The sequence below is a fragment of the Calidris pugnax genome, unplaced genomic scaffold, assembly GCF_001431845.1.
Source record: "Calidris pugnax isolate Ruff unplaced genomic scaffold, ASM143184v1 scaffold281, whole genome shotgun sequence".
Taxonomy (NCBI): Eukaryota; Metazoa; Chordata; class Aves; order Charadriiformes; family Scolopacidae; genus Calidris; species Calidris pugnax.
The window spans coordinates 709,550-732,683 of NW_015091028.1; the positions used below are offsets into that span (position 1 = coordinate 709,550).

Consider the following 23,134-nt stretch of genomic DNA (forward strand, 5'->3'; position numbering starts at 1 on the left):
TCCCTTCGGCCCCGCTGTGAGAGCCCACGAGCAGCTGCTGGCTGTGGTACGGATGGGATCCATGGGGCTGGGACCTGTGGGACTCTGGGGGAGCGATGTCCTACAGCCCGTGTTGGGGCAGTGGTGGGTGCTGAGTTTGTCCCCCTGGGGTCTTGTTCCTGTGGCAGCTCTGAGCTGGGGGAGCTGAAAGTCACTGCTCCGGGCGGTTGTTCCAGAAGAGCCAGCAGGGAACGACCCCCGTCTCTTCTTCTTCCCTGGAGGGGTTCAAGGCCGGGTTGGACGGGGCTTTGAGCAACCTGGTCTGGTGGGAGGTGTCCCTGGAGATGGGAATCGGACCCAGGTGAGCGAGCTGGAGGACATCTGGTTGCCACAGAGCGTTGGGCATTGGGATGTTGGGTGGCCTGGGAGGCAGTGGCCTCCTCACAGCCCAGTGCCACCATCGAGGTGACACGCTGGCTCATACCTTTCTTGCCTCCCTGGTTGAGTTGTTCTGCTGTGGTCCTGGTCTCTATGTCCATGGCCTTTGCTGTGAGGTTCTGCAGCTCTGAACCGTAGGTGGGACTTGTCTGGGCTGTGGTTGAGTGGGACAATACCCTGTCTTGTCCCTGTGTCACACAGCTCCAGAGGGGGCTGGTTGCCCTGAGGGGCTGGGGGGAAGCCCTCCCCAGATGGCTTTACACGGGGGGATCTGAGCCCTCTGCATGTTGAACCTGGTTGTTGGTTTGGGGATGATTTATTCAAGGAGGTTTTAGTCCATCAGATTTGTAGAACAACGTTTGGGATCCCCAGAGGGAGGTTTGACTGGGGAGGTCTCTGAAGGCACCGATGCCAGTTTGGATTTCCAAGCTCTTGGCTTTGTAAGTGACAAACGTTGTTAAAACCAGAGAAATTCCTCTTGGCTCTCAGCAAACATGCCCCATTTTCTCTCCCGTGCGAGGCGGGCTCGCTCTGTGCACTCACCACTCGGAAGATCTCTGGAGAACTTCACTTAACCTTTTTTTTTTTGTCCCGAATGAAGCAGGGAGCCTTTAAGTGGGTTATTTGGTGGTACTTGTCACTTGTGCTACGTGACTCATCTTGTTTTCTGGCGGCTTTTCCTCTGTGAAGAGGCTGCTGTGCCAGTCTGGGGGGTGGCGTGGGAAGACATCGGGGGACTTTATTCCCCTCTCTTGCCTTCAGACGGTGGGGTAGAGAGCGATTGTTTGAATCCTTCTCATCCAAAGACATCTTTGCCCTGGTGTATCCACAACCTGAATAAGCTAAATGAAATATTAAACATTATCCTTCCGGATGGGAGTTTTAATACTCCTCTTTCCCACCACCTTTCAGTTTTGATTGGATTTTGGGTTTTGCATGTTGGTTTTTTTTTTTTTTTCCTTGTGGGTGACTGTAGACAGTCAGTGTCTGACAGAACCCTGCTTAGAGCTGCTCTCCTGCCCGGGTCTGAAACTGCAGCCTCTCGGGTGGCACCAGAGAGGGGTAAAGCCTGGGAGAGCAGCATGAACGGCTTCCTTGGGGAGCTCCAGAGCCCGTGTCCAGGGTGGAAACTGGTGTCACCTCAATTTTCTGGGGATGCTTTTGTGTAATGGATAATGGACTGTGGGGCACCCTTCACCTCCGCTGAAATTTAACAGGATATTTCTTGGAGTAACCCATGGAGTTTTTGCCCTTCCAGTGTTTGGTGCCTTTAGAAAAATATCTGGAGTAATTTCTGAGGGATTCTGGTGGTGTTGGGTCAGAGCAGGGGCCTCGGTGCTTGCACAAGCAAAGGAATGAAGCCTGGGCTGAATTGCACAGAAAAACTCGTTCCATGACAGTTACTGTCAACGAAGCTGCTTGATTTCCTGGGATAAAGTTTAAAAGACCTTTGTTTTGTTTTTGCCTGGGTGAGTTTCAACACCTTCCTCAAGCTACTTGCAAGAGACTTTCAGAAACCCATTTTTAAAGGAGCAAGTGTTACATTAATGGGGATTTTAAAGGTTCTTTTCAGATCAGAGATGCTCAATGTTTTGTTGCAGGAGCCAAGGAAAGCCGGAATAGATTCATGGTGGTTTTCCAGGTGGAATTTTCCCAGGGCAGGTGAAATCTGTGTGGATCCAAGGCTTCTGCCCTGAGTGCCCCAAGGGCAGGTTCTGCTCTGCCGCCTCCTGCTCAGCAGGGGACAAATGCCACCTTGGCTGGGAATGGCCATAAACTGAGCACCTGGGGACTAAACTGAGCACCTGGAGACGTGGAGGCAACATTAATCCATTTTCGGCACTGAGGTCCAGGACTAGGTGGTTGGATGATCTTTCAAGGTTCCTTCCAACCTCAGTATTTCACCGACTCTGTGATTCATGGATTTATTTTCTCAGCAGAGGAATGGGAAGCTGCTCCAGAGGCTTTTCTCGGGAGCACGGCTTGTACCGTGCAGAGCCCTGGTGGGTTGTCTTCAGACAGACCTGGCCAGCCCTCGTCACGCTCTAGATTAATAGTCTTCTGTAGGCCCTTCCCCACAGCCTTGTTCTCTGCTCCAAACCGTGAAGAGATTGTCTTGTGACCAAATTTCTGGGAACATACATCCTCACTAAGTGTTGTTTTCCATGGGCTGGAGGTTAGGCAGAAGGGTGAGTGGTTTGGCTGAGGTTGTTTCACCTGAAGGGTGGCTGTGAGTACCACCACCTGCTTTTCAGGTCCTCCTGGCCCTCCACAACGATGGGGGTTGGATGTTCTCCTGTGTCCAATCTCCCATGCACAGCCCTCCTGCCTTCACTGCATCCACCCTGGACTCCCTTCAGCTCTGCCCGGGGTCTCAAATATTCCCCTTCTCCTCTCCCTCTGCTCTCCTCAAATGGCAAAAGTTCTAGATTTAGGGAAAAGTTAACATCTGGAAGCTGCTGTTGATTTACTTTGCTGGTTCTTGAACAGTCATTTCCAGGAATGATGCTGTCTCTACGTGAACTGCTGGAGCTGGGGAGGGACATACCCCTGGTCACCGCAGGAGCCTTGCTTGGCTTGTTTCACTGGAGGAACAGCTCATTAGCTCTTTGCTTCCACTGAAATCTGTGGTTTTCCCACTAAATTGCTGTTTTGGTGAATGTTTTGGTGTGTTGTTTTTTTTTTTTTTCCTGTAAAAGGGCAAATCTAAGAAATACCCCATTTCTCCCCCCAGGATTTTCCTCATATAACGGGGGAGGGATGAACGGCACCAGCACGATGATGGATTTCCTGGAGGAACCTCTTCCTGGTGTGGGCACCTACGAAGATTTTAACACCATAGATTGGGTGCGAGAGAAATCCAGGGACCGGGACAGGCACAGAGAGGTAAAATATCCTACTGCTTCTTGCTGGCACTGAAGGCAGAGTAATTAACTTGCTGGAGCTAATCCCAGTCTGATGGCCGGACTGGGAAGGAGACGTGTGCTGGAGATACACCTGGGATGGAGGGATTGCCCTTGGGATGGGAACTGGGAGCCTCCCCGCAGGATCATTACTTTGAGGGAAAGGAAGGTTAAATTGATCGTGCTGCAGTTTATCAATTGCCGCTTCTCTTCTGAAGGCTTTTACTCGTTTAAAAAGCTTTCGTGGATTTCTGACCCACATCTTAAATGCCTTAATGGCGTGTTTTCTTGTGCCCTGTTAAACTCGCTCCCCGCACTGCTGCTCCTGGAAGCTGTTTTTCTGCTCACACAATTGCACTTGTGAATGATGCTCCTTCTGTTGGAGTTGCTCTGTGCTGGGCGTTGGAGAAAACTAAGTGCAGTTCTTCCACGATTCATTCCCGGGACGTCACCGCTCTCTGCTATTAAATAAATCTGCTTAGAAAGCAGGGGATGCTTTAAATAAAGTCCCAATGTCCCCAGCATGCTCCTGGTTCATGAGAAGCCCTTGCTGGTGAATTCTTGTGGGGTGATGACCGAATTCAACTTGTCTGTTTGCTTGCCAAAATAAATCTTTAATTGTTTTTTTTTTTTCTGAGCCTCACAAAACAACTTGTGTCTTCACAGTAGTGCACAAACTGACCATGGTCCCTGCTCAGTGTGTGAGCACCTACAATAAATACAATATAGTGCCTAAACCTGAGCACGTACAGACCCAGTTCAGGGGCTCCATCCCCCCAGTACCTCTTGCCCCAAACCTGTCCCCCTCTATAAATGAGGAGTACAGACCCGAGGGCTGCTCACACGTATGCCCCAGGCAGATGTGTGTATGTAAAGGTGATGCCCCTTGGCATGGAATGGGACCAGCTATTCCCTGTCTGTGGAGGCACTGGTATGGAAATACTGCTGCTGGCTTTACCGAAAGAAGCTGAAATGGGGTCAGGACAGAAGTTCCTGCTGGGCAGAGAGGTGTAGGCTTGGTCCAGTGAGAAGAAATATAAAGGAAATAGTTTAGGCCCCATCCCCTGCCTTGGTTCAGCAGCAGTTCCCCTCCTGGGCAGCACGGCATCTGAAAGGCAAAAATCCAGAGGAAAAACCACCCAAGGCTTGTTCAGGCAGAAAGGATTCTGACTGTATTTATCCCTCATTTAGCGAGCGTTAGTTGTTTGCATCAATGTGCCTTTTTATCAGGGAATAATGGTGGTGTCCTGGAATGCATCCCCGGGTGGAGGCAGTGGGGGCACACAGTAGCTCTTCTGTCACACTTTTGTCCCCCTGTCCAGAGCAGTGACACTGCCAGGCATCACCCTCAGATGGGACCAGGGCCCCCGAGGAGCTCACCCTCCTGGGGCATCTTGGTCCCACTTCCCAGTGCCACCAGCACCATTCCAGCCTGACCGTTCCTCCGTGTTGGTGTTAAACTGGTGACCCCCCTCCCGTCTCCTCTGCCCGGAGCAGTGTCAGGGTGGTGTGGCAGACGTTGGGCAGCAGCTGGGGACTCTGGAGGGTTGGTGACAGCTCTGGTGTGACTTGCTGTCACCGACAAGTAATGGCAGCAAAAGATTGAGGGATGAGTTCTGTCTCGGTTTTGTGCAGAAGACACCGAGGAGGAGAGTGTTAGTTGAATACTTTCTGTTTTGCTGGGACAGATGGCAGTCTCCTCGACCCGCTCTTGTCCATCTCCTGCCCAGAGCTGCATTTCTGTGCCAGCTGCAGGAGCAGCCACTCCTGATACCATTTCCCTCACCCCTCATGCAGAATGTGTCCCGAGGGCTGTTGTTCCCAGTCTCAGGGGCTCATCTTCCACTAAGCACCTCACCGGGTAGTTTTTAGAACGTTTACACCGAAGCAGATCAGTGTCTGTAACAGATCCTTGTTTCTTTTTGAAAAACCCTTTTCCAGATCACCAGTAGAAGTAAAGAGTCCACCTGGGCACTGATCCACAGCGTGAGCGATGCCTTCTCGGGCTGGTTGTTGATGCTCCTCATCGGGTTGTTGGCAGGTAAGAGCAAAAACCATCTAAAGCTCCGTCCTGGTTCCGCTCTGCAGCGTCGGGATCGGTTCCTCCCACGACCCCAGGCAGGGCCCTGGAGAGGGAGACTTTGTCCCTGGAGCAAGGGCTGTGTGAGGGGCTGCACCGGTGTTCGTGGCTCTGCTGCTCCTTTGAAATTCATGGAGAATTAATTTTTTATGTGCTTTGAGGCCATATTTGTACAGACAGCCAGAGACAAAGCTGAGACTGAGCACTGGCCTGGCCGCTGCTCTGGGTCTGCTGCTGCAGGGCTCTGAGATAAAGAAAATTCAGCAGAAGAGCTGATGGGAGTGTGGGTCAGGGGAGAGTCTTGTGCGTCTTCGCTGAACATTCTTTGTTGACAAAGGAGAGGTTAATCCCAAGGACTGCTGGAAAGATGGCCCTTTTTCTTTTTCCTTACTGTGCTTGGGTACAAAGGGTGGGAGGTGTTTCCTGGGCAGCCAGGCTTCTTGCCGAGGTTGACTGAGACCTTTTGGATGATTTCAGAAGGAAACTTTGGACTCGGGGCCGCAGAAGAGCATGGGCTGGGTAGAGCTCTTCCCAGTGGAGAGCAGCTGAGCGTTCATCACGAGGGATGAAATGAAGTCTCCTGTTAATATTTACAGAGGAGGCTGTGAGCCGGTTTCTCATTAACTGGCAGATTTGCTAAATGTTTATTGCTGCCTCTGGAGGTTGTGCTGGCACTTGGTCCTGCAGATCAGAGGTCTCTGCTCCTGGCCTCTGTTGATGTGGTTTTTTCGCTGGGAGCGGAGCTGATGGCAGCATTTATCTGTGGGGATTGTAGGAGTTGTTTTTAGCAGAAAACTAAAGAATTGCTTGAAGATTCCTCTTCTAAAAGCAGAATTACTCTCTGTGCTGGCTCTCTGCTGGCTGGCTTTCATGGCCACAGTTGTAACTTTACCCTCCTTTTTAAATTTTTTATTTCATATTGGGGTTGGAAATATTTCCTCCATGTTCAGAGTTATTCCTGTCACGGTATTAGTGTCCTTAGTGTAGCTCCTGGGTGCCAGCTCTCGCGCTGCAGAGTGGTGACATGTTTTGTCTGCATCCTGCAGGAACACAGCACGTCCCTCTCTGCCTCCCAGCCTGCTTGCTCCGCTACGTTTAATAGGTGCTTGTCCAGTATAATTGAGAAAAAATAATTTCTAGTCACATAGGGCGAGTTTGAACACAGTTTGTGATGCTCAACCTTTGAAATACCATCAGGCATGTTTTGTTTCCTGACCTGCTCTTTTCAAGATAGAGATATATATATATATATACACTTAAGCAAATCTTTCCATTTAACTCTCTGTGGAATAAAAGTGAAATGTAGGCAAAATTATCAGTCCTGCTCTATTTGTTGGTAGGTGAGGCATGAGTCAGTAGGGCAGACTGTAACCTTCAGGTATTTGAGTCAAGGCGATTATTTACCTGTGGGTTTTTCCCCCTTCAACCCAGGTTCCTTAGCGGGGCTGATTGATATCTCTGCCCACTGGATGACGGACCTGAAGGAGGGTGTGTGTTTAGCAGGCTTCTGGTTCAACCATGAGCACTGCTGCTGGAAATCCAACACCACTTTCACCGACAGAGACAAGTGTCCCGAGTGGAAGAGCTGGTCCCAGCTGATCCTGGGCCATGGAGAGGTGACGTTGGTTTTGCTGCTGAAATATCCCATTTCCGAGACCGTACTGTCCCTTGGTAGCCATCTGGGTTTATCTACCAGATCTGTGAGCTCTGGGGGGGTTGGTGGTTTAACGTTCATTGTTGGGGTCTTCTAAGGGTATCCCCATAACCCAGCAAATTAAACTTGCCCTTGAAACCTCAGATTCAGTGTAGTTTTCCCCATTTTTGGCCGATAGCTGTGTGTGTGATCCGCTGCTGTTCTGTGTGCTGGCCTCAGTGTGCAGCTTTGGTTGATCTCAGTAGAAATCATCTAATTTGGGTAACTTTTTCTTTGTTTCAGGGGGCTTTTGCATATATTCTCAACTACTTCATGTACGTTATCTGGGCCTTGCTGTTCTCCCTGCTTGCTGTGCTGCTCGTGAAGGGCTTTGCTCCTTATGCCTGTGGCTCAGGGATCCCAGAGGTGAGTGAGGATGGAAGTGGGTTGGGATTTTCTGAGGTGGGGTAGGGACCCACCATCCAAGGATCACGTTTGCCTGCTATGGAGTTATAATTTCTTGCACTTCAGATGGTGGTTTAGTGTATGCTTTTTTCCAGACTGTTACTGAAAGATGTCTGGTACTTAAGCCTCAATGCAATCCCATTAAAAAAGTGGAATATTTTGGCATTTACTGCCGGGGGTACAAACAAAAGCACCCCGTTGGTGTAAGACAGGCTCCATGAGACTCGGACTTCTCTTCAGCCAGGAGAGGAGTCCCGAAGGAAGGACTCAATGGCTGTTTCTGCCTTTGCATGGAGAGATATATTGGCATCTCTGTGCTACTTTTGATACCTGGGAGGGAGCCTGAGAGCCGTAGGGGAGTGTTGAGGGCAGGATTGGGAGCGCCTGGTAAAAGAGGAGCTCTGCCCAGGGCTTGACTGAAAGCCTGTAGAGCTTTGTGTGCTTGACTTCCAGATCAAAACTATCTTAAGTGGTTTCATCATTAGAGGCTACCTGGGCAAGTGGACGCTGGTCATCAAAACCATCACCTTAGTGCTGGCCGTGTCCTCTGGGCTGAGCCTGGGCAAAGAGGGGCCCCTGGTGCACGTCGCCTGCTGCTGCGGCAACATCTTGTGTCATCTCTTCACCAAGTACAGGAAGAACGAAGCCAAGCGCAGGGAGGTACGGAGAGACCTGGGGGACGTGGGGAGAGCTGTGGGTCTGGCTCTCTGTGCTGGGTGGAGGTTGTTCTGCTTTGGCGTGTTCTCGGTGTTCAGCCTGGTTGGAGCATCTCGGTTGGGAAGTGACACCACAGTGTGTCCCCAGCAAAGGATGTCATCTTGTTTGTGATGAGGACTAACCCAATTTTGCGATGCTTTTGTTTGTCACACAACTCCACAAACGGTATTGGGGCTGTCTGAGGGACCTGGACTGGGCCGTAGGAGTAGAATGAAGGGCTTTGGTTTTGGGGCCACAGCGATGGAGGTGGTGTAAGAACCAAGCCAATGTCCAGCATGAATCACAGAATGGTTAGAGTTGGAAGGACCTTAAAGCCCCCCCAGTGGCACCCCCTGCCCTGGGCAGGGACACCTCCCACCAGCCCAGGTTGCTCCAAGCCCCCTCCAACCTGCCCTTGAACCCCTCCTGGTATAGGGCAGCCACAGCTTCTCTTGGCAACCTGGGCCAGGCTCTCACCACCCAGGAGTGTTTCCTCACAGTGCTGCCAGGCTTTTCTCTGGACAAGTCCCTGGAGAAGGGTAATGGGAGATGTGTGGTGTCACAGTGGCCACCTTACCTTCTGCTAAACCAAATCCCACAGAATCCACCCCGAGGGCTGGCAGGGCTTGGGTGGCCCCACAGCACCTCCAGTGACACCGTTCTGAGAAACCGTGTGACTGGAGACAGGCAAAGCTGGGACAAGTCAGTGTGTTCTGGGAGGTGAAATTACTGCTGTTCTGTATTTATTCCACCTTTATCTGAGGTGAAAGCACAGCGTGAAATCAGCTGAAACAGGAAAAGGTTATTGCCAGTGATGCTACTTCTGCTAATTTGGGGAAGAGACTGCTTAATTGTGAACCCCAATGTCCTTGTGGCTCCCTGCAAGGAGGGAATTGGCTCACTCCACCTTTTCCCTGCTGGCAGACCCTGGTTTACTGTGTGCTCACTGGAGAGAAAAATTGTACAAATTTAAGTAAAAACAAAGAAAAATAGGGGGAAGGTTGGGAAGGGGGGAATGGAAATGTCTGACTGTCCTTGGTTTCTCTCATAGGTCCTATCGGCAGCTGCGGCTGCTGGTGTGTCTGTAGCTTTCGGCGCACCCATCGGAGGAGTGCTCTTTAGCCTGGAAGAGGTAACATCAGCATTTTCTGTTAGCCCTTGGCGAGCTGTTTTATTGCAAGAACTGACCCTGCTGGTTTAAAAATGCAGCCCCGCTCCTAACTGCTTGGGTGTGGAAAGGAGACCCACTTGAATACTCATTGGTGGTGTATTTGCAAGGCCGAGCAACCTAAAAGCTTATTGGGGTTTCAGGTAATTCTTCCAAATACCGGGGAATTTATTTTTGGATGATGTCTGTCCCCAGCTTTGCAATAAAACCCCTTGGTTTCTCCCGGTCTGTCCGTGCTCAGCAAACACTGCTCACAGCCACCGCCTCCGTCACGGCCACTCTCCTGCCACCTCTGTCCCGGGGGGCCTGGGATCAAACTTCCCTGGCTTATCAAACCCCTTTTCCTTCCCAAGGAACTTGGAATCCTTGTTCTTTTGGTCCAGACACGCGATGGGTCACTGCTTGCTTCGGGGCTCAGCTCAGAGGAAGCCGGGGTGGTTTCACCCCACTGAGCAGTGCTCCTGGTGGCCACTGAGGCAGCCACTGCTCTCCGGGGCTTCTGGGCTGAGCAGAGCACACGAGGCAAATAGTTTTCTCCAAGTTCAGCTCATAGCTGATTTGTGATGGCTCTTATTGCCTGAGTCAGTCACCTCTCTGTGAGGGATCGTGGAGGGCACTCACTGCGCTGGAGGGACGAGGGCCAGGACCCATCTGTCCCTGCTGTCCCATCCCATGGATCGGGAGCTCAAACAGAGCCCGGGGCGCTTGGCTGGAGAGGAGGGTGTGAGCCAGCACACATCATCTCCCTCCCTGCTCTTCACGCGCTGGTGGTTTTGTGACTGGGCAGCGATGGGTGTAGCGACACGCGTTAAAGTGGCCGAATCTGCTTTGTGTTTCCTTTTTTAGGTCAGTTACTACTTTCCTCTCAAGACCCTGTGGCGCTCCTTCTTCGCTGCCCTGGTGGCTGCCTTCACCCTGCGCTCCATCAACCCTTTCGGCAACAGCCGCCTGGTTCTCTTCTACGTGGAGTTCCACATGCCGTGGCACCTCCTGGAGCTCGTGCCCTTCATCCTCTTGGGAATATTTGGTGGGCTTTGGGGAGCTTTCTTCATTCGCAGCAACATCGCCTGGTGCAGGCGACGCAAGACGACCAAGCTGGGGAAGTACCCCGTGCTGGAGGTGTTCGTGGTGACCGCCATCACGGCCGTCCTGGCCTTCCCCAACGAGTACACCAGAATGAGCACCAGCGAGCTCATTTCCGAGCTCTTCAACGACTGTGGCATTTTGGACTCTTCCAAGCTCTGCGAGTACGTCAATGACTTCAACAGCACCAAAGGGGACGACCTGCCAGACCGAGCCGCTGGCCCAGGAGTCTACACCGCCATGTGGCAGCTGGCTTTGGCCCTCATAATGAAAGTCTTCATCACCATCTTCACCTTCGGCATGAAGGTGAGAATTGCCCATAAAGGAGTTCACGTTCCTGTCATCCTCTGCAGGAACCCCAGGTGTTAGGGTTTTATTTGCTCAATAAACAGACTTGTTTTCCTCCCCAAGCTCTGTTAGGAAGGGGGCAAGGTGACAGACTGCCATTATTTGTTCTTCTGCTTTCAGCCTGAGCGTGGGTGCCAGATGCAGCCACTGAAGCTGGTGTCTTAGGGCTTCGTGTCCTCTTTTCCAAACACAGAATGCTTCTAAATTGTCCTGTCTTAAGCCTTTTTGATATATATGCAATAGATCGTAGAATCACAGAATGGTTTGGGTTGGAAGGGACCTTAAACACCATCAAGTTCCAACCCCCTGCCCTGGGCAGGGACACCTCCCACCAGACCGGGTCATCGCTGTTCCATGGTCGGAGGGTTGTGAGCTCCTTTGGTGGCACCTCCTGAGCTATGGATGTCCTGCCTGGGGCTGGGCTCTCCTGCGGTGAGGTTCAGCAGGTAGAACTCGGCATCTCCCACTGCCCCCCAGACCCTCCAGTGGTCTGTCTGGAAAGGTGACCCCACCACAGAGGTTTGGATGTTATGGTTGCTGGGAGGTGGTTGCTGAGGTTCAAGGGCAATCATCAAGTCTGTGAGAAAGACTGTGAGAAAGCTGCCTGAGAGATGTGTGCAGGAGAGTGGGGAGATTCTCTGACAAGGAACAGGAGCTTTGGGAGTCCTGGAAGAGCAGAGACCTGCCGGCAGTAGCTCTGTGGGGTGGCACTTGTGCCACATGTGTCAGTTCCTGCACTCTCATGGTGGTGTTTGACTTTCTGCCAGGGAAGCAGGACGGCTCCACTCCTGGAACGTGAGGGCAGCAGAGGGAAGGTCCCCTGCCCACAGCTTCACGTGGGTGGGAGGTTGGGCAGCCCCGGGGGAGCGATAGCTGTATGGGCAGGTGGAGCTCTGCTTCATTCTCCTGGGAAATAAAGCTTTTGGAAAAAAGCTCGTTCTGTTCCACACCAGCTTCTTGTTCCCTCTCGGAGAGGAGGGGAGGTGAGCTCCTGCAGGGACAGTGGAGCAGGAGGGGCAGAGGTGACAAACGAAGGCAGCTTTGCCAGGTTTAACTTCAGCGTAACCTCTAACTCCGTCCCGTTCCCAGCTTCCAGCGCTGCTCTTGGAAGTGCCTGAGAAAGGTCATGTTTCCTGACGTGTGTTTTCCAGGTGCCCTCGGGTCTGTTCATCCCCAGCATGGCGGTGGGCGCCATCGCGGGCCGCCTGCTCGGCGTGGCTGTGGAGCAACTGGCCTTTTACCACCACGACTGGGCCATCTTCAGCGGCTGGTGCAGCCCGGGAGCCGACTGCATCACCCCCGGCCTCTACGCCATGGTGGGGGCCGCGGCCTGTCTGGGTAAGCTGGGGACGTGGGCTTTGGAGCCCAGGCTGGGCATTTTGGTCCTGGTTGCCCGTGTAAAGATGTGTGAGATGCTGCCGCTGTTCTCACAGTCCACAGAGACCAGCCTCACCTCAGGAGTAGGAAACTCTGCAGTAAAACATGAATGTCTCTCATCCTGTTTGCATCCCAGCCCAGCCCCTTGCTGGCAGGTTTTGGTGGGGAGGCTGGAGCCGATGGGGCTGGCCAGGGACTTCAGATTTGCCTCTGGGGGGTTAATTCACTTCGCTTCCTCTTCTGGCCCGAGATCTTACGGTGCAGCTCTTCTTTCAAGTGCTCTGGGTTTTGGTAACGCTTTTTTCCGCTCGGCTGGATTTAAAAAATAGAGTGCACGTGACTGAACTGCATTTTTACTGCAATTCCCAGCCCTCTCCTCCACGGAATAGTACCTTTAACTCTTAAGAGATGACTATATCAGGGGAAACTCTCATTTCAGGAACAATAAGAACATGCTACCAAACCCCATCTTTGGGCTTTTTAAAGGGGATAAACCTTCTTGGTTGCGTGTAGTTGATGAAAAATAAATACAATTCCACTTCATTAACTGTTCTGTTTGCCACTGGGCAGTGCTAAGGGGTACGTGCCCCTTTAGGAGGTGGTTATTGGAACAAAACACCTCTAAAATGTTTGGGAGTAGCTTTGGGACTTGAATCTCAAAAGAATAAGTAAAATATGCCGAGGCAAAATGCTGTTACATAAAAATGATGCCCATATTTAAGAGGAGCTCATGATAACAATATTGAAGAAGGCTCGCTCCTGAAACGCCTCAACTCTCTTAGTGCTGAAAACCTCCAAAAGCATAAGGAGCAGCAGGCAAAGTGTCTGGCTGGAAGGTGGCAAACGTGGGAAGTGCTGAGCCCTTGCTGTCAGAGGAGGTGGTGCTCGTGGCCAGAGGATGTCAGGGTGACACTTGCCCTTTCTGTATGGCCCGTCAGAGGTCACGTTTCATGAATCCACCTATGGAGGTGTGTACAGGGCCCTTCTGTGGCATGGCCGGGCTGTTTGGGAGCTGGGTAACATGAGAGACAGTTGGTCTTTTAGGGTCACCTCAGCGTTCAGTGGAAGACCCTCAAAACCTCATAGCAAACCCTTGTAAGCCCATGGCACCGTGTTCTGGAAGGGACGGGTGGTTTCAGTACCATGTTCTGCTCGTGGTGGCTTCCACTGCGATGCTGGATGTGATGGAGGAGTCCCACAGCACAACCCCTTGCTGATACCAGACCTTCTCTGGAAGTGTTGGAGGGGACAGCTGAGACAAAGCTCAGAACAGCTCTCCTGCCAGGAGACCCCCAACACTCCATGTTCACGTCCTCTGTGTTCTCTCTGCAGGTGGGGTGACCCGAATGACTGTGTCGCTGGTGGTCATCATGTTTGAGCTCACCGGTGGGCTGGAGTACATCGTTCCTCTGATGGCAGCAGCCATGACCAGCAAGTGGGTGGCCGACGCCATCGGGCGGGAGGGCATTTACGATGCCCATATTCGCCTCAATGGATACCCTTTCTTGGAAGCCAAGGAGGAGTTCTCACACAAGACGCTCGCCATGGACGTCATGAGGCCACGGAGGAATGATCCTCCTCTGACTGTCATCACGCAGGACAGCATGACTGTAGAAGACGTCGAGACCATCATCAATGAAACCACCTACAGTGGGTACCCAGTGGTGGTGTCGCGGGAGTCCCAGAGGCTGGTTGGGTTCGTCCTCAGGAGAGACCTCATCATTTCAATCGGTAAGAGGCAGGATGTAGCACAGATAAATGATGTCGTCAGAGGCCGTAAGTGGCACTGGCTGTACTTGAGGAGTTTAAACACCCAGTAGTGATGGTGGCTGTGCTTTCTGGTGCCCGTGTCTCCATCCCTGAGCAGCAGGGTGGCTGCACACATGGAGTGGGAAGGCCAGGGTGGCTGTCCCGGTGCAATTAGTGTGGTTTTATGAATTCATAAACCTTAGGGCACGGTTGTGAAGCAGGAGACTTCTTACCAGCAAGGACGAGGCTTCCTGACTTCATGGGTGACTGGCCATGGAAATCTTTTATAACTGTTCATGTCTCAAACCTTATTTTATTAAGGCAGAAGATTGGTTGGTCTGAGTACTGAGTATTGGGTGGCTTCTGGGGTGGTGCTGTCAAACCTATAAATACTGATGCTGACGTTAAAGTCTTCCATCTCTTCACCACTGAAAACCAGGCTGGTCTTTCACTGGGTGGTTGGAGGCCGGTGGTGTTGGTGCTGGTGGGACTCCGTAGAGGTTCACCTGAGGTGATTTCTGTGGGGTGAGCTGAGCTCCTTGGGAAACAGGCTGCTTAGAGACCTGCAGGTGCTGTTTCCCAGCACGAGACCTGAGTGGAAGCAACTCCCCTCCCTACTCCAGTACCTCCTGTGGGTCAGTCCCCACTCCTGGCTCTCGGGGGTTGCAGGGGTGCTGGTGTGAGGTGACAATGTACTGACCAGGGGTGGCAGTTACCTTGGACGAAGGGGGACAGTGATGGTGGGGTCGGTGTGATGGTGGAGGCCGGCAGATGCCTGAGCTCTGCAGTGTGCTCTCCAGTGCATGGATGAATGCACGGGCTCAGCTCAAGCTTGACGACGTTCCGTGGGGTGGTGTGAGGGCTTGGTCCTGAGCCAGCTCTGTCCCGTGGCAGAACCAGGGCAGTTGGTATCATTGATTTGCCTGCGGCTGTGGATTGACCCCGTGTGTTCCCTCTCCCTGGTGAGTTTTCAGTGTCAGTTTGAGGGGGTGCAGTACAGTCCTGTGGAGCACAGGGATAACGTGGGTATTGCTCTTGTTCTTCTGATGAGCCTCTGGCCAAAAGCTCGTGACAGCACGGAATGAAATACAGAAAAGAAGGCACTATCCCATTATGTGTGTTGCCTTCCCCCTGTGAGGCTGCTTCGTGGTGTGACCACAAATTCTTGCCTTGGTGTTATTCTGAGTGTCCAGGGACTCGTTAAGGGTAATCCTTTCCCCGAGATGAGCGCTGTGCTGGGCTGGTGAGTGCCACAGGACGGGGTTTGGCTTTTCATCGCCAGCTCCCAACCTCCAGGCTGGTGGTTGGGCTCCAGGGAGGCCCCTTCCCAGTGAGGCTGGGAGTGCAGATACCAAACGGGAGCTGCGGAGTGGCAGAGACCCCGTTGCCCTGTGTCAGGGGGTAACACACCCGGGTAAATGTCTGAGGGATGGCAAGTGCTTCACTTCTTTCTGTGCTAGACCCTCATCACGGACATGGAGCCTGAGCCTGTAGGTTGAGCACTTAAAAATATCTCTTGAGCTTCTCTGCACAGGACCCACATCGGTGACTGATAAAAGTACGAAGCATTTCATCTACCTCCTCTTAAAACTGGGAATTAAAGGTCTCCAGAACCTGCATTCCTGTGGCCAGAGCAGGACACTGGCATGTGGGGCAGCCTTGGCACGAAGCAGAGCGTGTCCTGCTCCCACCCCTGGGTGAAACTTCAGAGTTCTTGGGGCTCATGATGGAGTTACTAGGAATTAGGATGGAAACAACACACTCTCTCTGGGGCATTGATTCCCTTGAGAAACAGTGCTGGGGAAGGAAAAAGGGACCTTTAGAGCCATCCCGGCGTGGGCAGAGAGAAGAGGGTGAGCTCGGCAAAGTAAAGGAGGGATGATTTTAATCAACTATTTTTTCTTCCAGAGAATGCCCGGAAGAAGCAGGATGGGATTGTGAGCACTTCAATTATTTATTTCACTGACCACTCTCCTCCACTGCCTCCGAGCTCCCCCTCTATGCTGAAACTCAGGAGCATCCTGGACCTCAGTCCTTTCACGGTGACGGACCAAACGCCCATGGAAATCGTGGTGGACATATTCCGCAAGCTGGGATTGCGCCAGTGCCTGGTCACTCACAATGGGTAAGGAGGCTGCAGGCAGAGCCCGGGGTGTGTAACCTGGGTTAAAACCTCCTCTCCTTTGAGCGTAGAGCACTGAGCATCACCTGGAGCAGTCTTTAGCTGGGAGAAAGCAGTTGTGAAGCCCCTGAGCCTCTTTCGGTTGAAGCCTGTAAGAGAAGACACTGCTCCGTAGGGTGATGGGTCTAAAGCTGATGGAAAGGGTGCATGATCCTCTTGGATTTGCCCGTGTGTGTCCTGTAACTGCTTGAATTCCCTCTGGCGTGGAGCAGAAGCTGTGTGGTTGGTGAGGTAGAAAGGAATGAGGGCAAAAACGGAAACAGAGCGGTCTGTTCCCTGAAGTGTGGCACCAGCAGGAGTTCTGTCCCTGGTCCCTGCCGTGGTGTGTTGGGACCAGCTGAGCTTCCAGCTCCCAACCAAGCTGCACTCGGTGTCCCTCCCTGACCCATGCTCTGCCCAGCTCCTGAGGGCACTAGGATTTAAAACGCAGCACTAGACATTCAGGTTGACCTTTTTGGAGAAGGTGGGCATTAAAAATTATTGCTATTTAGCTTTTGGTTATAACCTCCTTACCTTCTGTAGTGTAAAACACTGGTGGAGTTTCTGTTGGGGCTTGTGAGAGCCATGCTGTGTGTGGAACGTCAACTCTGTCATCCAAAAGGACACCTCAATTAAAATCTCAGGCCGTGAAGCTGGGTGAGAGCCAGGAGACACCTTCTGGGGGGTGGCCATGTGCTAAAAATGTGCTTTTGCTTTTCAGGAAGCTGCTGGGGATCATCACCAAAAAGGATGTACTGAAGCACATTGCACAGTTGGCCAACCAGGACCCCGACTCCATCCTCTTCAATTAAAGGCAGAGGTGTAGGTATCGTGTGTCCCACACGACAGAAACTTTATAGAAGATCCTGGATTTACTTCCCTATTTTTATTGAGACCATGGAACTGTTCTCAGCCTTTCCTTCCGTGGAGCTGAAGAAGATAATGTTTTTTTCTACCAGATAACCAATTGCACTACATAATCTGTGGAACATAATCTTCTTTTTAGAAGAAAAAACAAAGACTTTATTTACATTGCTTTTGTGAAGTTGCATTGGAAAGATTCCATGAAGGAGTAAAAGCAAAATGCTATAGAATTGTATCTCCTCTGCTTATTTTATTTGAACTCTGGTTACTCCCGTGGGGAGGAAGAGACAAGGTCTGTGCCTTCAGGCGTTCGGAAGGACAGGAGGACGTGGCACCCAGCGTTCAGGTGGTGGCAGAGGGACGTGGTTATGACTCAGGGGCTGGCTGTTCCCTATGAGCCACTCGGTAAAAGTGAGAACCTTGTGAAGCCAAAATAGGGGAAAAAAAAAAGAAAAAAAAAAGGCTAGCTGAGGGTGTTCTGCTGAAAGAAACAAAAACCCCACAAAACCAACCCCCCCAGAAGACCAGATCTCCTTAAAGTTGGCCCCAGTGATCCTGATTGGGAAGAAGCTTATTTTGATTAATCTTTGGTGAATGTATTTAATTACTCAGACGCTGCCTTGCCAGGAGAGCCCCCGGGAGGAGGCAACAGTGTGTTCTCATCGCAGCCCTGCTTCACACACATCCTCAGGATTTCTGCTCCTTGGTTGCCCTTGAGTGTGTCATTAAAATCACACAGGTCCTAAGCTGCTGCCCACCTCCACCGCCCTCCCCAGGGAGCTCCCAGCATGTTGGATGTTGCACAAGTGACCTCTTCTCCGTCAGGGTGTCCTGCTGGAGAGCCCTGTGCCGGGGGGTTTCTGTGGATGGGGGTGCCATTCCCTGCTCCCCTCCTCGGGCCCGGGTCCCGGCTCTGGGACTGGCAACGCTGCCACTTGGTGTCCCTGTCCCCCTCCCTCTCTCCTCTTGCCAACAACTATGCAATAAAGCCCTTCCTGACCACTGGTGGCCAACTAACTCCTTCCACGTCTGTGCTCCTCAGGTCCCTCTCCCACATCTGATCAAATTATTTTCCTGTTAATAAAACTGTGAGCGTTTACTGGAATTTGGAAGGTATACGAATGCTTTTGGAGGTTGATGGTGTTCCTCATGGCTTCAGTTGTTTTATGGTCCGTGGCTCGTTGGTGGCAGCAGAGCTTGCTGTTGCCTCTGGCTCTCCACTGAGGCTGCAGAAGGAGCCAAGCTGTTGAGTAATGGCCAAGAATGATGGAGTGAGGGCTCTGACCCTGCTTCCTGATGGACAAACCTCCGGCTCTTGAGCAGGTATTGCCCTTGGCACGGCCTCAGAGGCCATGGTGGCCCCAGGCTGAGTGGTGATGGGTTGTCCCCGTGGGGAGTGGTGGCAGGAGGTGGTGGGCTGTCCCATGGGGAGTGGTGGCAGGAGGTGGTGGGTTGTCCCGTGGTGGCAGGAGATGGTGGGCTGTCCCCGCGAGGAGACCGCAGCGTGCCCGTAAGTCCCTCAGAGCCTGGAACACTTCCTGTCCTGCCCGGTAAGTCTGGGTCTGAGTCCAGGTAAGAAGCCACCTTCTTCTGCATCCCCGGGGTCCCTGCAGGAGAGGTGGCACTAGCAGAGGCCAGGGATGCCCATCCCCTGCGTGCAGGCTTGGGACACCAGGAGGACAAAGCTTTGCTCTTTGCTGTTTCCTTACAGAGCTCAGGAGGGCTCCAGCTTGGAAACCACGGTCCAGCTCTGTGGAAGGGCTGGTGGGAGAGGCTCTGTCCTCAGGCCTGGCAGGTTTGTGTGTCCTCGTGGTGCCAAACCAAACGCTGTGGCGATGGGCAAGTAAGAGAGAAACGTGGCAATGGCACAAGAGCTTTCTCTGCCTCTGCCTTGAGCCGATCTCTCCACTTCTGCTTTTTTTCAGTGGGGAAACTGATAAACTGATAAACTCCCTGCCCCCGGGGACGCGCTTTATCGGCTGGAGCCTGGTACGTGTGGGGAAGGTGGAACCAGGAGGTGGGAGCGTGAGTTTGTGGCTGCTGTGTGTGTGTGTGGAAACCTGCCCAGCCCAGTGACCCCCGGAGTCGTGTCTGTGTCTGGAAAATATTGGATTGGGCGCTGCTCCGAGCCCAGAGCCCGAGGCTGGTGCAGGGATTGAGATGTCCAGCTCTGTACTGGGACCAGTGCCTCCCAGCCCCGGTGAGACCAGCGCTATGGGAGCTCCTGGCTGTTCCCTCTCTGCTTGCACTGAATTCCTTGAATTCCTACAAAAATAAGTTCAACTTTTCATCAAAAATTCCGTGCAGGGGAGAGACCGCACTCAAGTTTTTGTAACTGGAACGTTTTCTCTGTTGGCCCCGCTCAGTGGCGCTGCCAAGAAAGGGGGCTCCCCCTCCCCGGCCCCCCCCGAGGTGCTGCCGAGGGTTGTGCCCCGTCGGGTTGTTGTGTTCCCATTGCTCTACCTTCGGAGCGACTCCAGGAGGAGCCCTGGGCTTTCTCTTCGACTCTACACTCTGGTTGTGGAGTCGGGGCTGGAGAGAGCCCTCCCCTGGGATGAACAGCACCCCCGGGCCGGGGCTCCTTGGCTGAGCCAGAGACACTGGGTGCCCGGAGCGAAGGTGGGGACTCTCCTCGGTGCCTTCTCCATCTCTTCCCAAACCTCCTGGCTCCAGGGGGGAGGCTCTGTGAGAGGTGGCCATTGGGCACCCTCTTTGGGTGCCTGCTCTGGCTGCTGGCCTTAGGGTGGGGTGGGAGATGGGTTGGTGGGGTTTGCAGTGCTGGGGTGTGAAGGGGATGCAAAATCATAGGATGGTTTTGGTTGGGAGGGGCCTTTCAGCTCATCGGGTCCAACCATCAACCCAGCACTGCCCAAACCCACCAGTGTCCCCTCAGCACCACGTCTGCCTGGCTTTTAAACACCTCCAGGGATGGGGACTCCACCACTGCCCTGGGCAGCCTCTGCCAAGGCTTCACAGCCCTTTTGGGGAGATCTTTTTCCCAATCTCCATCCTGAACCTCCCCTGGGGCAACTTGAGGCCATTTCCTCTTGTCCCATTGCCTGTTCCTTGGGAGCAGAGACCGACCCCCCCTGGCTACACCCTCCTTTCAGGGAGTTGGAGAGAGCGAGAAGGTCTCCCCTCAGCCTCCTTTTCTCCAGGCTGAACACCCCTCAGCCTCTCCTCATCAGACTTGTGCTCCAGACCCCTCCCCAGCTCCATGTCCCTTCTCTGGACACATTCCAGAGACCCTCAATGTCTTTCATGGAGTGAGGGGCCCAAAACTAAACCTCCAGCTTGTCTCGCTTAGGGAAATAAAAGGGGAAAACGCTGTGTCCTGGGGGGGGGGATCCCTGAGCCTGGGTGGAGCTGGCTCAGCTGGTTTTGTGTGTCCCAAGGGCAGAGCTGGGGAGGTGCCGGTGCTGGCCAGGAGCTGGGGCAGTGCCAGGAGCCAGGGATGGTGCCAGGAGCCAGGGATGGTGCCAGGGACCAGCCGTGGTGTCTCTGTGGGTGGAGGGAGGGATGGCCGAGCTGCTGGCATCAGGCTGGCCGCTCCGGCAGCCCCCAGTCCAAGGTCTGAGCAGCAAAAGGCCGTTTGCTCTGGAAGGGGGAGAGAAATCCCCCTCCAAGGGTCATTTTCCCTTTCTCCAGAGCAGGATCTTCCCTCGGGGAGCTCAGTGCCTGTCCCGTGGGCTTTGCAGTGCTGGGGTGTGAAGGGGATGCAAAATCATAGGATGGTTTTGGTTGGGAGGGGCCTTTCAGCTCATCGGGTCCAACCATCAACCCAGCACTGCCCAAACCCACCAGTGTCCCCTCAGCACCACGTCTGCCTGGCTTTTAAACACCTCCAGGGATGGGGACTCCACCACTGCCCTGGGCAGCCTCTGCCAAGGCTTCACAGCCCTTTTGGGGAGATCTTTTTCCCAATCTCCATCCTGAACCTCCCCTGGGGCAACTTGAGGCCATTTCCTCTTGTCCCATTGCCTGTTCCTTGGGAGCAGAGACCGACCCCCCCTGGCTACACCCTCCTTTCAGGGAGTTGGAGAGAGCGAGAAGGTCTCCCCTCAGCCTCCTTTTCTCCAGGCTGAACACCCCTCAGCCTCTCCTCATCAGACTTGTGCTCCAGACCCCTCCCCAGCTCCATGTCCCTTCTCTGGACACATTCCAGAGACCCTCAATGTCTTTCATGGAGTGAGGGGCCCAAAACTAAACCTCCAGCTTGTCTCGCTTAGGGAAATAAAAGGGGAAAACGCTGTGTCCTGGGGGGGGGGATCCCTGAGCCTGGGTGGAGCTGGCTCAGCTGGTTTTGTGTGTCCCAAGGGCAGAGCTGGGGAGGTGCCGGTGCTGGCCAGGAGCTGGGGCAGTGCCAGGAGCCAGGGATGGTGCCAGGAGCCAGGGATGGTGCCAGGGACCAGCCGTGGTGTCTCTGTGGGTGGAGGGAGGGATGGCCGAGCTGCTGGCATCAGGCTGGCCGCTCCGGCAGCCCCCAGTCCAAGGTCTGAGCAGCAAAAGGCCGTTTGCTCTGGAAGGGGGAGAGAAATCCCCCTCCAAGGGTCATTTTCCCTTTCTCCAGAGCAGGATCTTCCCTCGGGGAGCTCAGTGCCTGTCCCCGTGGGGCTGCCCCCGTTGGGATGGGATGGGATGGGATGGGATGGGTGAAGCCGGGATCCTCTGCTCACTCCCACTGCAGGAGCAATGCTTTCCCATGGATTTACCCCATATCCCCCCTCCCCAGGGCTGTTTGACTCCTCGCCCGAGGAAATGGATTTGCTGCTTTTCCTCTTGTTCCTTTATGGCTCCGGGGAGAGCGGTGCCGGGGGGGGGTGTCCCCAGGTGCCCCCGTGGGCAGGGCGGTGGGTTTTCCCCCCCGGGAGCGGGGTCACAGCCCCGGCCGGCGCGGTGCGGTGCTGTATTTACACTGTCCCAGGGAATGGTTTCCTGGGGTGTTGACGTGGTTTTTGGCGTGGGTCCCTTCTCTGGACACATTCCAGAGACCCTCAATGTCTTTCATGGAGTGAGGGGCCCAAAACTAAACCTCCAGCTTGTCTCGCTTAGGGAAATAAAAGGGGAAAACGCTGTGTCCTGGGGGGGGGGATCCCTGAGCCTGGGTGGAGCTGGCTCAGCTGGTTTTGTGTGTCCCAAGGGCAGAGCTGGGGAGGTGCCGGTGCTGGCCAGGAGCTGGGGCAGTGCCAGGAGCCAGGGATGGTGCCAGGAGCCAGGGATGGTGCCAGGGACCAGCCGTGGTGTCTCTGTGGGTGGAGGGAGGGATGGCCGAGCTGCTGGCATCAGGCTGGCCGCTCCGGCAGCCCCCAGTCCAAGGTCTGAGCAGCAAAAGGCCGTTTGCTCTGGAAGGGGGAGAGAAATCCCCCTTCAAGTGTCATTTTCCCTTTCTCCAGAGCAGGATCTTCCCTCGGGGACCTCAGTGCCCGTCCCCGTGGGGCTGCCCCCGTTGGGATGCGATGGGATGGGATGGGATGGGATGCTCAGTGCCTGTCCCCGTGGGGCTGCCCCCGTTGGGATGGGATGGGATGGGATGGGATGGGTGAAGCCGGGATCCTCTGCTCACTCCCACTGCAGGAGCAATGCTTTCCCATGGATTTAGCCGGGATCCTCTGCTGGGTCCCACTGCAGGAGCAATGCTTTCCCATGGATTTACCCCATATCCCCCCTCCCCAGGGCTGTTTGACTCCTCGCCCGAGGAAATGGATTTGCTGCTTTTCCTCTTGTTCCTTTATGGCTCCGGGGAGAGCGGTGCCGGGGGGGGGTGTCCCCAGGTGCCCCCGTGGGCAGGGCGGTGGGTTTTCCCCCCCGGGAGCGGGGTCACAGCCCCGGCCGGCGCGGTGCGGTGCTGTATTTACACTGTCCCAGGGAATGGTTTCCTGGGGTGTTGACGTGGTTTTTGGCGTGGATTTCCTCCTTCCCGAGCCCAGAACAAGTCCGCAGCGGGGGGACTTGAAAGTAAAAGGAGATCTTGTCTGGAAGGGAACAAAAGACCTGGAAGTAGTGATGAACCCGGTGAATAACAACGGAATGGGGGGGGACACACACAGAGATTTCAGCCCCAGAGTGTGTTTTGAGACGAAGGGGCCGCGGGCGCTGGGGTGAGAGCTGAGCTTGGCGGCGGCCGAGATCAGAGGGTCCTTTGGCGGCGACTCCACAGGAGCGGTGTGTGCCCGGAGCACGTCCCCGCCGG

At 53.9% G+C, this 23,134-nt stretch overlaps 1 protein-coding gene across 6 annotated transcripts in view; it reads left to right on the forward strand.

The window, feature by feature from the left end:
- Positions 1-17,179, forward strand: part of LOC106896232 (H(+)/Cl(-) exchange transporter 5) — a 36,793-nt gene extending 19,614 nt beyond the window's left edge. For all 6 annotated transcript variants that reach the window (XM_014956034.1, XM_014956035.1, XM_014956032.1 and 3 more), the window contains 11 exons: positions 3,152-3,303; positions 5,262-5,361; positions 6,832-7,016; positions 7,337-7,459; positions 7,952-8,158; positions 9,246-9,326; positions 10,209-10,751; positions 11,945-12,131; positions 13,503-13,901; positions 15,828-16,044; positions 16,802-17,179. In XM_014956034.1, the coding sequence (XP_014811520.1) occupies positions 3,152-3,303; positions 5,262-5,361; positions 6,832-7,016; positions 7,337-7,459; positions 7,952-8,158; positions 9,246-9,326; positions 10,209-10,751; positions 11,945-12,131; positions 13,503-13,901; positions 15,828-16,044; positions 16,802-16,892 (2,285 nt within the window). In that variant the 3' untranslated portion in view covers positions 16,893-17,179. The remainder of the gene's footprint in view (positions 1-3,151; positions 3,304-5,261; positions 5,362-6,831; positions 7,017-7,336; positions 7,460-7,951; positions 8,159-9,245; positions 9,327-10,208; positions 10,752-11,944; positions 12,132-13,502; positions 13,902-15,827; positions 16,045-16,801) is intronic.
- The last annotated feature ends 5,955 nt before the right edge of the window (positions 17,180-23,134 follow it).